Raw genomic sequence first — 13,244 nt, 5'->3', positions numbered from 1 at the left:
CCAATGTCCATGCATAGAAGAATGGAGAAAGCAATTGAAATTCACAAAGATTAATTAACACTATGGGAAGAAATCACTATACATGACATGATGTGAATGGAAGTAAGAAGTATAATGATAGGTGAAAAACACAAGTCACAAAGGAAAACGTGGCAAAATTATAAAAGACTGAATAAGATAAAATGACGGGACCAAGCAATACACTTTTTAACATTGTATGCATCAGTGACTTTTTCAAAAGGAGGAAGGGAATTGTATAAATAATGACAAAAAAAAAAATACTGCACACAACCACCATGAAACTCGGTGACTGAAAGAAAGAAACACGTGGGGCACCTGGGTGGCTCAGTTGGTTAAGCTTCTGACTTGGGCTTACGTCATGATCTCACGGGTTGTGAGTTGGAGCCCCGCGTTGGGCTCTATGCTGACAGCTCAGAGCCTGGAGCCTGCTTCGGGTTCTGTGTCTCCCCGTCTCTCTGCCCCTTTGCCACTCGTTCGCTCACTCTCTCTCTCTCAAAAATAAATTAAAAAACATTTTTTTTTAATAAATAAAGAATCATGTAATATGTATATAGCTCACTGTCGGCTGTGTTCATCTGACCTTGCCACTGCTCGGTTGACCTGACCTGGGCTTCCTCGTATTTCCATGGGGGCTACAGGTTTGCTGGGTGGTTCTGGTAATCTTGGCTGACACATGTTCTTGGCTCTGCTGTCGGCTGATCTAGGATGGCCATGACCTAGGGCGACATAGCTCTGCTTTATGTGTCTGTCGCCATCCAGCTGGCTAGTCTGGTCCTGTTCTCATGACGGGGCCCAGAGGGAAGGAATCAGTGAGAGCGATCCTGCAAAGGGCCAACAGGAATGTGTGTGCACTTTCCAAAGCTCTACTTCTGTTTCCTTTGCTTATATCCTATTGGCAAATGCCAGGCACATTGCCAAGCGTAGCCTTAGAGCGGGAAGGGATGACATTCTAGGATAGAGGCCATAGGAGGACATTAATGAGGGCCGTGGATGCAATCAGCCTGGCAGAAGTGATGACCCCTGTCAGGACGGCAAGGGGTGGAAAGGAGAGGAAATGCAGCTGCCAGCTGATTGGTGATGTTCTAATACCTACGTGAGGCAGTGGTTTTTTACTTTTCAATTTGTAATTGTGCCTTGTCACAGGCGTGCATATATTACGTTTATCCTTTTTAAAAAAATTTTTAATGTTTTCATTTTTGAGAGAGAGAGCACGCAGGAGCAGGGGAAGGGCAGAGAGAGAAGGAGACAGAGAATCCAAAGCAGGCTCCAGGCTCTGAGCTGTCAGCACGGAGCCTGATGCGGGGCTTGAGCTCGTGAACCGAACGGAGACATCATGACCTGAGCAGAGGTTGGACGCTTAACCAACTGAGCCCCCCGGGCACCCCTATGTTTATTCCTTTGTAACCACCAAGTGCTAGACTTTTGAATATTCAAGGGAAAAGCTTTTGGGGAACTCCAGTGGCAAATGAGGCCTCTAGGCCTCTGGATTCTCTCTGTTTCTGCCAAATGGGATATTAATTGTGGCTTTTAACAGAAGATTGTGACTTTGACAAAGAAAGCACATATCAAATGAAATTGAAGGACAAGCTTTGCCAAACTGGTGAGAAGAATTCTTTTTTTTTTTCTAGAGACCTCAGATCACATTTCGGCATTGTAGAAAATTCATTCATTCTGCTCTGTTCTGCTCTCTTTTATGCTGTTTGTTTTATTCCTGGAACAAAGATCCCACAGCTTGTCTTCGAAAGACTTCCATGTGAGTGTGAAAGAGGGTAGGATTTGGAACATGCTAGAGTTCAGATAAAACTCCTGATTTTTTTTTTTTTTCAAAGCGCTTCTCAATTGGACGCAGATCTCAGACCTCCAGGGTTTGATTCATTCATCTCGAGCTGGAACTCTGTTTTTTCACCCCGGTCCAGAAGACTGGGAGATTCACTTTAAAAAGATGCTGCTGCTGCTTTTTTCCACATCACAAAAGAATTAATGTTTGTGCAGCCCTTTGAAGATGTGGTGTCACGCATGTGCTATTATTAATAATAAACTACAGATCTGCTTCACACCATCTGAAAAACAGGGCTGTGCCACCATGAAAGGGCTCTTATTTCAGCCCGTTCTCCATTGTGCTTCACCCGGGTCCCACTCTGCTTCAGTCTGGGGCTGCTTCCAGAACATGGGTAAAGAAAGACAGCAGCTGGAGGGAAACAAAACAACCTCTACCACCCAACACATTAAAAAAAACAACTAAAGTAAGAGGCTTGTTTTTTAAGTTTATTTGTGTCGAGAGAGAGTGAGCAGGGGAAGGGAGAGAGAGAAGGAGAGAGAAAGAGAATCCCAAGCAGGGTCCTCACTGTCAACGCAGAGCCCGATGTGGGGCTCGAACTCACAGACCGCAAGATCCTGACCTGAGCCGAAACCAAGCGTCAGACGGTTAACCGACGGAGCCACCCAGGTGCCCCTAAAAGAGGCTTTTATAACCATTAGAGGTCAGTGCCACCTGCTACGAGCCTTTTGGCCGGAACGTGGGTTTGGGACACAGTACCTGCTGAAGGTAGGGACAAACGGAGCGTGTCTGATTCTGAGCGCATTCTGGGGGGACGACAAACATTCTCAGGGCTCGCCAGCCTGCACAGCCAGGAAAGAAGGCACTGATCACAGCCTGCTGTCTGTCCCTCCTTTTCTGGGAGTTGTTCTTCCCCCCCCCCCCCCTTTCTGAAACCACTCCTATCATTCCTCCGGTAGCTTTGTGCAATCTACAAGCTACCTTTCCATGGTGGAGTTTGGGGAGATGGGTGTAGGAGGAGGCCACTGTAAATACCAGCGCAGTAAAGCCTTGCGGACAGGTTTCACTTGGAGAGGCGAGAACACACACACAGGGCTGAAATGCAAAGGGTGGTTTCCGTGGGCTCCACGGACCGCGGGGGACACCCGCTGACCGGCCTGAGGAGGGAGAGGCACGTTTGAGAGCTGGGTCTGTTCTGGTTTTGAAAAAAGCAAAAACAGAAAAACTTTACACCTGTCTTTGGTGGCGATTTTCAACTCACCCTGCCAGTTTCAGCCTCCCGTTGGCCCGGCTTCTTTTGGGAGCTGCGTATTCAAAATGGACTTCTGCCTCGTTTCTGAATTACAGCGGCTGGCAGACGGGGAAAGGATGGATCTCTTGCTCCATTTCGGGCCCCAGCGCTGAAGGCGTAATATATGAACAATGGAGCTGGGGAGAGAGAGACCGAGCAAGCAAAAAGAGGCAAAGATACAAAACTCAAGGAAATCAAGATCACGCTGTGCAAAATTGTTACAGCTGTTTCTGTTTTTATTGGCTGTTTCTTTTGGCTTCGCTTTTTCAGCAACTGCCGTTCAGATGGGCAGGAAGGCATACGGCGTGGCCCAGCTCCGCGCTGGGAGGACCGTGGATGGAGCAGGGGAGGAGGGGAGGGGCAGGCACTGGGGGAGGAGGTTCTGAATTTCGTACAGCCCTTGGAAGAGCTACACATCAAAGCAATTTTTTTTTTTTGATAGTTTGGTGGAAGCCTTAGCAATAGAATTCAGATGCACTTAATGGAAGGCTCTTAAAAGCATCCCATCTCCCTGGCTGGATCAGATTAGCGGGCCGTTGAAGGCATTGCACCAGCCCTGGAAATGACGTTCCGATATCTCGGAGGAAATAAAGTGTCAGGACACATCCTTTTTCCCTCTCTCTCCCCGACTGTGATTCACCTAGACCATTGCACAGGGCTGAACATATGGAGAGTGCACATTTTCCCTGGGGAGCTCTCTTTCTCCCGGTTACAAATGGAATGAGCTGTATGCCTGCTCACTGACCCTAGGAGAATATTGGCAGCTGGGATACAGCGCCCCAAGGCTTGGCGGAAAATGCACACCCACCTTGATTACCCTGCATAGCAGCTGGAAGGTGAGCCAGGAAAAAAAGCATGTGGAAAAGCCCACAATTACCCTCTCACTTTCTTAAAACTTCCTATCGAATCGGTGATTTAACTGACATTTTTAAGGTTTATAAAATTGCTTACACTGAAGTTCTTGGATTTGATACTGTTCTTAACCACCCCGTCCCCCCACCCCCACTCCAGACACAACCACTCTTAACCAAATTCATTCTGCCAACCGTAAGGAAAGATTATTCTAACAGCAAACACTGAGTCCCTAAATGAAGGCATGTGGGCAGTAGAACAGGGAGATCAGGAATATAGCAAGGTGGAGAGCTTTTACTTCTGTTTGGCTTGTAGTTGGAGCAAAAGGGAAAGTTTAATGAAAAGGCGATTAATGAAAAATACCTAGAGCTGGTGATACGTTGTTACACACTCTCGTGTTAAAAAAAAACGTCCAATCCAGTGAGCCCCACTGTAGAATGAAGGGCAGATCCCAAGCCCAGGGCCCAAACATTGGTTCTGCTTTGAACTTACTTGACTTTTCTGGACTGGACCTCTGACTTGACCGCAGGAGGGCAAATCGTTACCTTTATGCCTCAGTGTGCTCATCCAACAATGGAAGCTGCACTGGGGAGATGGGTTGACGGAAGGTTGCAAAGCCCTTTGAGGCTCTAAAACCCCAGGTGATTGTGAACAACAAATCTAATGTGATTAGATGTGCCTTGGTTTCTTGGTTGTGTCTTAGTCATTTTTTTTTTCATGTTTACTTCTGAGAGAGAGATTGAGCACAAGCCAGGGAGGGGCAGAGGGCGAGGGAGACACAGAATCCGAAGCAGGCTCCAGGCTCTGAGCTGTCAGCACAGAGCGTGACGTGGGGCTCGGACCTGTGAACCGTGAGATCATGACCTGAGCTCAAGTCAGAGGCTCAACTCAACCGACTGAGCCACTCAGGCGCCCCTACAATGATCTATTTTGAGATGTGCCATGCTTCTTTTGCATTTTCTAATTTCATCTCTTCCTGCTTTGTTCTTATGTGTTAATCGTGGCTAACAGCATATCATTATTGCCAGATATTAAATTTGTTTAAAAGTTTTCAGTTCTGGGAGAATGTGGTCCAGGTAGAGTGAGGCAGGCTGTTTTTATGAAAGGGGGCTCACTAACCTCCTTGAACAGGAAATGGAGTGATTTCCCAAATTAGAGATGTCTAGGGAGAGCTCTTCTCTTACAAAGAAGGAAACTGTTCCTTGTGAAGGAACAGTAGTAAAAAAAATAACAGATTTTGTTATTTGTCGCTAATACTTAAAAGGATATGGTAAGTTTGTTTGCACCTCAGCTCTTAGTGTAAGGGTGGGTGAAATTCTTTTGCCCTGGGCTTTGGCCACAAAATGCCATTGGTTGATGGGGCTTGACCATACATTCCCTCCTGAGAACCTTGTGAAACTTAGATGTAAGACTTTGAAACTGAAGCACTGAATGTTCTTGTTTGCTCTCCGTGTTCAGCCTTAAACTTTTATCTAGAGCCCTAGGAAACTCTGCAAAGGTCAATCTTGTGAACATGGACGTTGGTTATACTTTTCGGGGTCATTATGAACAGCCTCACTTGAAAAAACAGATCTGTTTTCTTGATTCACTTTTCTGTGCTTTAGAATGAAAGTTATTATACTTCACAATGTTAAAAAAAAAAGGCATCTGGGGAGCCTGGGTGGCTCAGTCAGTTAAGCATCCAACTTCAGCTCAGGTCATGATCTCTTGGTTGGTGAGTTCGGGCTCTGTGCTGACAGCTCGGAGCCTGGAACCTGCTTTGGATTCTGTGTCCGCCCCCCTCCCCCCCCCCCCCACTCATGCTCTGTCTCTCAAAAATGAATAAACGTTAATTTTTTTTTTAAAGCATCTGTTACATGTTACTCCAAATTTGAGATACCATTAGTCAGGAGCATCTTTTACAAATGAGGAGTCGATTTTTGCATTTTGAGGTTCAGCCAGGCACTCCCATTATTCGGCTATACACCGAACCTCACTTGCAAAAACATGTTTCTGCCATTATCCTTACAGAAGGCCGTGTGTTCACACACATGCACAATTATGAGGCTGAACATCCCTTCTTCTTTGGGTTACTCTTTGATCTTTTATTGTTTTGCTGCTGTGTCCATATGGAAATGTTACCAACCAGTGGGCAATTCCTTTTCCATTATGATTCCTCGTCCAGAGTCTTCCCCCCTGTTGTTTCTTATTTGTGTTGGGCTCCAGATTGATGCCAATGTTTCAAAGGAGTACACCTCCTCGGGTTCAAAAGCTCAATTTGCTTTAAGCAGCCATCAAAGCTTACACTCAGATTTAAGTACTTGTTTATAGCCAGGTTTTTCTGACATGCAGTGACAATGTGGGCATCTCCCAAGAAACAGTTTTCTTGTGATACGGGGTGGGGGGGGGGAGACCTTTGGGATCAGGTAGGGAGGTCATCAGCCCTGTCAGCAAGAAGCCTGTTTTCAGTTGGTGTTCCCTCTGCTGATGTCCATTTTGGTCCTTACCAATTGGAAGTATGTACAAGACCCGCAGGGGCATGACCTCATCCAAAGAAGATCGATTGAAAAGTTCCAAACCCTAAAAAAGCTCAGTTTGTGGATGGTAGGTTTATGTTCATTCGTAAAATTTTTTCCTGTCCAGAGTACCCAGTAATGCTTGTCCTGGAAACCCCCCACTTTTTTATACCGGAAAATACCAAAGATGTGAGAGCATAGAGGTATGTGTTTGCTAAGGGAACTTTTTTTTTATAGCCTTCTGAATCTCCTCCTTCGAAGAGATTAAATAAAGCCGGTGCCTTTCCACTTCCCAAGTCTATCTCACACATCAAACAAATGAAAATCCTTCCAAAACTCCTTTCCCTTCATGCCCACACTCAAATATGCTGTTTTATGTGGGTTGACCAAAGTCTTTTTCTGATTTTCCTCCCCATCTGTTCTTTGAATAAACATGCATCCTAAAGGAGGACTTACAGGATCAAATTTGATTCCTGTATTTGGAAATGTTTTCAAAAGACCGTGCCGCACTTGGCTATTCGGTCAAATTAGGTTCCGTTTGCCTCTAATAGCATTTAATTACCTCCCACACGCTTCTCACACTCTTTCACTTCTTGGTCTGCATGACTTAGCTCTTCTGATGTCCGACAAAGTGTACCGGCTATATTGGCCGTCTGGAATTGTGGAAACCAAAATAACCGGAGACACAACCGGTTAGTTTTTAACTTTGCAGGTTGTTTTGTGGCCAAAGACACGGCATCTCAATTTCTTGCTTTTACAAGTGGATTGCTATACTCATGGTGATGAGGGAGCGTGGGGCAAGCTGAGGACAGAATACAGGCTGGCACCCCGTCCCCTCCCCCAGGTGGAGTATATGTGACAGTCCCCGGAGACGCCTGGCTGCCCAAGAACAAAGGAAAGGGGTGTAAGTGCTGGCCATGGTGATGGGGGAAACTAAGGCAGATGAAAAATTAAATTTCCTTACTGCCTTTAGCCCATTGACAAGTCCTTGAAACAGGCAGTGACCTCCCTCTAGGAGCTCAGCTGCCTCAGTGATGACACTTTCCTGGATGCAAAAGAGAACTTTAGCTTAGCATTGAACCTCGAGGATCCTGTAAGCGTACTTCCTTTATCTCAACTGCAGTAAGATAGACGCTGGCAATCATACTCGAAGCTTATGGCCCCCCAGTATGCATCTGAAAGGTCTCATGACTGAGATTTTGTTAAACAGTAGTGAGTGGCATTTCCCTAGTAACAGCTAGCCCCTCAAGGTCCTGGAAACCTTGCTTCCAAAATACCTTAGAGACTCAGTCTATCCCTCACCCCCTCCCAATCTGAGGGTATATAATGAGTTACCCGTCACAACCCCATACAGCTCTTCCTGCCCACGGGTCCTGTCCCCCTGCTTTAATAAAATCCACTTTTTTCACCAAAGACGTCTTCAAGAATTCTTTCCTTGGCCCTCGGCCCTGGACCAGCCCAATATCACCCTAAAACTTCATCAATATGATTTAAAAACTCACTTGAATGGAAAGCAATGTGCACTAATAAATCTCCGAGAGACGTTCAACCCAAAGTATGAAGCATCGAGGACAAGTTATCTTACAGTTATCCTCAAGGAGGGATTCGGTTATCCTGATTAATTTTTATTTTTCTTTCTCCAGATTAGAAAGGAGAGGAGGGTGGAGTGAAGGCCTTGTGTGGAATGTCATGTTCAGTTGTCATTATTTCCGGTTTACAACCTCTGCATAGGCTGAGATTATGTCTGTTAATCGGAGTTCAATTTTAGTGGCATCACATACAAAGATTAGTTATCTTCAATATCCTAATTCAGTTTATTTTTATTTATTTTTTAATCTCTACTCTTGAGAGAGAGAGAGAGACAGTGTGTGAGCCAGGGCAGGGAAGAGAGGGAGAGGGAGACACAGAATCCAAAGCAGGCTCCAGGCTCCGAGCTGTCAGCACAGAGCCTGACGCGGGGCTCGAACTCACAGACTGAAAGATCATGACCTGAGCCGAAGTCGGATGCTCAACTGACTGAGCCACCCAGGCCCCCCTCCTAATTCAGTTCAAACCTGGAGTTGGCAAACTTTTTTTTTTCTTTTGAAGGGCCAGATAGTGAATGATTTAGGTTTCGATGTGCACTATGATCAAAATCGCATATATTAGGTAGGGACGTAGAGGATAAAAGAGGAAGTGCTTGCCCCTCTGTGGTCCTGTTCGCTGTTTACATTGAGGCACTCCTGCCTTCAGCTGGAGATGTTCTCTGGCTCCGGTGGGTCAGGCCTGGTGGGCAGGCAGGAGTGTGTGGTGCCCCGGGGATGGGGATGGGTGGGTGGGTGGCCCCTGTTCCCAGGGCAGGCGCTGCAGGTGGGAGAAATTGGGACTGTGGCTTGCAGCGTTGGTGCACGGAGTAGTGACTGAGGGCCGTACACAAAGAGGCTTTGGTCTGGATGTGGTCTCCTGGCTGGAGTTGGCCAAACTCCTGATTACACAAACACCTAGATGCCGATGACTCCAAACTGGTATTTCCGGTGTGAGTTGTACCTGTTGTACATTTCCCCTTAGCTCCTTGGTAGGCCCTTTAAAGAAAAGATGTCCCAAACTCATTATATTACCTTCTTCCCTCCATGCCCTATTTCTGCAAATGGCACCACTGTGCTCACCCAGCTGCCCGAGTCAGAAACTCTGCGTCCATTTCTGACTCCTCGTTTCCTTCATGCTTTTGCCTACAGTGACTGGACTAGAAGCGACGGAAAGGCCTGAACAGATCTAGCTCATGTAAATATTTATAACTTCCTCTAGAGGGCCTGACACACAGTAGGCTTCTAAAACTTGGTTGTTGAATTAATCTACCCAACACCAAACATAAATGATTCTTCCTGATCATCTCATTCCTCTGTCAACATTTATCCATGGCTTTCTGTTGAATAAAGAATAAGCATAAAATGTTTGCCGACCATGCAAAACCTTTCCCTGTTTGGACTGTTCCTCCCCTAAGGACTGGTGATACAGAATTATGTCACAGGCACTAGTATCTCTCGTACTTGATGTCTTCAGGCGGTGCTGTTCCCTCCGCCCGGAGTGCTTCTCCACTGGATTTCCATGTCCTTCCAGACTTGAGTCTGTTATCTGCAGGAAGAACCCCCCAGGTACCTTCCCATTCATCAGGTGTTTGTTCTCATAGAACCAGGCAGGGCTCCCCCCAACTCTACCACAAGAATTCGTCGGTGCTGAGATTACTTGGTAAATGCATTCGCCCTTACTGGATTATACATAGCCATCAAGGCAAGACTTTGTCTGTCTTTTTCTGTATCTTAGTTTGGCACTTGGAACACGGCTAAAATGACACCTAAGTGTATTTGAGAAACCTCAGAACGCTTTTTGCATCCATGTAGACTCAAGAGGGGTCTTTCTAGAGTCCACTGGGCCTCTCTCAAACCTTCTGTTTGCAGCCAGAGAGAGCAGGTGACAATTAGTCTGTGCTAGGGATTGCTTTGTGTAGTGAAAGGCACTGGGGCTCCTATTGGAAAGGATTTTGGTGGGGGGAGGGTAGGAGGAAAGTGCTTTGAAGCCCCAAGGCATGGTCTTTGGTCTAGAAATCCCCCTGGGTCTGGCTTTGTTGCACACAAGGCAAGGCAATTGCATTTACAAGTTACTTAGACACAAAGAGGCTGAGCCTGACTGGGGCAGCCAATCGAAGCCAGCACCACAGTGTAAATTTTGTCCTACAGTCACAACGGCAATGCTCATACGATATCAGAGATGGCAATGAGAATCTTGAGTTATTTATTTATTTTTTTGAGTTATTTCTTTATATGCATAAAAGAAAGTCCATAATGATCATCGTAATCAATGATTGTAATACCCTCTATGTGCATGTCAATATTAAACAGCAAGAAGGACGCCTGGCTGACTCAGTCGATAGAGTGTGCGTCTCTTGATCTCAAGGTCGTGAGTTTGAGCCCCTTGTTGGGTATGGAGCCTACTTAAAATAAAACTTAAAAAAATTATATGACACGAAATCAAGCAATATATTACCTAGTGTCTCTTTTTCCTTTCTGAACTCTAGGTAGGTGGAGAATTACAAACAGAAAAAGCGTAAGAGATAATTATATCACTGCAATAATTTAGAAAATCTGAAACAAAGCCTGGTGGCAGTGGCCTTAGGGGGAATGTAATACCAACTAAGTTATTTGAATATAAGCATGATGTTGTTTAATGCATCCATCATGTAATTAGGCATCATTAAGAATCTTTCTAACATACAGTGATAATTGAGATAATAATGAAGGAAAAGAGATAGTAAAGATTATAGACATTTGGAAGAAAGTTGCTCTTTTGAATTTAATAAGGAATATAATAAAGTACCTGAGGGCATTGTAAGAGTCCAACAGGGGGTTGAGCTTCAGGGATTTGTGAATTTTTTTTTTTTTTTACGAATACAGTACTGTACATGTATTTTCTCTTATGATTTGCTTAATAATTTTTCTTTTTCTCAAGCTTACTTTATTGTAAGAATGCACTCTATAATACATATACAAAGTATGTATTAATCAACTTTATGTTATCAGCAAGGCTTCTGGCCAACAGTAAGCTATTCAGTTATGGGAGAGTCAAAACTGATATGTGGTTTTTTTGACTGCGTGGGTTAGTGCCCCAACCTCTGTGTTGTTCAAGGATCAACGGTACTCAGACTCTCCAGTTATATCCTTTCATTAACCACAAACGCCTGGCAGTTAGATGAATTTGGGTTATTATCAGAGAGGGAGGAAAAAGTATAAAATTGGGTGCAGAGAGAATGCCTGCTCTATGCCCTTCGCCCCTACTTTTCTTTCACCCCAGTAAAAGGACGAAAAATATTCCAAAAGTTCCACTTCCACATTACTTAGAAAGGGGGCCTTTTAGTAACCAAAAACTCCTCCAAAAGGATACAATTAATTTACAAAGCAAGACAACTTCCTAAGCTTTCCTATCTTCCTGTTTCATGAAAAAGAAAATAAGACATCATGGTTTGATCCATAATTAATCACATGAGAATGGAATTTATTTTTGTCCTGAAAATGTTGATTTTGGGGGAAAGGAGAAGGTAGGGCTTTTTTTTTCCTTTTTTCTCCCTGTCTCTCTCTCTCTCTCTCTCTCTCTCTCTCTCTCTTTCCTCTTTCTTTCTTGCTTTCCCTCTCTCTCCGTTTCTCTCTCTCTTTCTTTCTAACATTAAGGAAGAAACTGGCAGAAATAAATGAATCATAAAATTGTGGACAAATCAGACCACTGGAATTAATGAGATTTCTCCAAGTAGAACTTTCTCTGAGGCCAGGTTTAGGCTCTGGGAAAAAAAAAAATATGTGCGCTTGTAGGGCTTTAAAGATGAAAACTGTTTCCTCTGCACGGTAATGCAGAAAAGGATTTACCCCACCAAATTTCCCCAGAGTCCTCACTAATAAGATAAAGTCAGCTGAAAATCACTTTGCTCAGCATAGACTGTGACTTCTGAAAGGCTTATTGAAATTAATCAGTACATTTCTGTCCTACGCCGTCTTTATGTTTCACATCTAAGAATGTTCCTTAGGACCAAGTGAGGAAGAGGCAGTTTCCTCAGTCTTTGGCAGGTGTCATTTACTTGCAAGGTGGGCTAACAGAGGCGGAGAGCAGCTCGTCTTGAAGGTTCTGTGTGTTGCTAGAGCTGACGTATGTGATGAGTGGGCAGACGAGCCTCTGTGATCTACTTTCTTCATTCTGCATCATTCCTCTCTGGAGTATTTCACAGGGACGTCCAAGCCAGCGTGGAAGAATGAAGGACCGCACCACCAGGCAGAAACTAAAAGGAGCAACCAGGAGAAATGTGTCTTGTGTTGGAAGCTACGCAAAACACCAGGAAGGTGTGTACTTCTTTGGGGAGCCCCGAGTGGATGCTTTCGAGGCCTGATGTTTTCGTGGCTTGCTTTGAGACACCATCGCAAATGACCTTGTTCTCTTCGTTCAGACATGTCTGCTTTTCTCATCTATCAGAATGTCCTCTTTCAGAGGGCTGGGACTGTCCCTGGATTTCTTCAGCCTTGCCGTAGAACCTTGTTGAATGATATGAAAAAGGAGATAGTCGATAGCATTTGGGAAATTGGGTTGTACGGTAAATGACTTAAAAGATGCATAAAGTCTTGCTCTAGAGCAAAACAGTCCTAAACCCTTCTTTCACTTTTGACATTTAAATAAAATACTTAATATCACTTTGCATGTTTACATGTAAGTTTTCCTTTATTTAATCACCATATGTAAACAATTTGTTTCCTGGTATCTGTAGTTTCTAACTCTTTCCTCCTCTCAATTGAATTAATAAATTGTAATGAGGTTTTGTGTCTCTCTCTGTCCAGAAAAATTTATTCAATTCTAAATCTGTGGCCTCACTTGCTAATTCCTAACCTTTTGCTGTCTGTGTGTGTGTGTGTAGTCTGGACCTACTTCTTCAGGATAATGTGGCAGAGACGATGCCATGTGTTCACCAAATTTCATTTTTGTTTTCCTCTTCCTTGGACACACAGCAGAATACATTTCCCAGTCTTTCCTGTGTTAGGTGGAGGCAGACCATGGATGCTGGTCAATGAAATGTGAAAAGGAGGAGCACATGCCAATCCCAGGCTGAGACAGTGAAAAGCCCTCGGGACTCTTTGGGCAGTTTCTTCCCCTGCCATGGGGAGTGTGAAGGCGTCATGTTGAGACAGAAGAGCCTCCGGATCAAAGCCACTTGGATCACCGTGTCGCTGCATGGAGGACACCTGCCATGGAGGATGGCCTGGGCCCACGGCCAGACTATGCATGTGTTATGTTAAACTAT

The 13,244-nt window shown here is 44.7% G+C and overlaps 1 protein-coding gene across 5 annotated transcripts in view; it reads left to right on the top strand.

Moving 5' to 3' along the window:
• The window catches only part of LOC125165885 (uncharacterized), an 821,026-nt gene extending 808,418 nt beyond the window's left edge, over positions 1–12,608 (top strand). For all 5 annotated transcript variants that reach the window (XM_047859334.1, XM_047859337.1, XM_047859338.1 and 2 more), the window contains one exon: positions 12,183–12,608. In XM_047859334.1, coding sequence (XP_047715290.1) covers positions 12,183–12,379 — 197 coding nt within the window. In that variant the 3' untranslated portion in view covers positions 12,380–12,608. The remainder of the gene's footprint in view (positions 1–12,182) is intronic.
• Positions 12,609–13,244: the final 636 nt, after the last annotated feature.

This window comes from Prionailurus viverrinus, chromosome B2 (genome assembly GCF_022837055.1).
Source record: "Prionailurus viverrinus isolate Anna chromosome B2, UM_Priviv_1.0, whole genome shotgun sequence".
Lineage (NCBI taxonomy): Eukaryota > Metazoa > Chordata > Mammalia > Carnivora > Felidae > Prionailurus > Prionailurus viverrinus.
The sequence above is the reverse complement of the archived record's forward strand: the minus strand, read 5'-3'. Positions and strand labels throughout refer to the sequence as shown.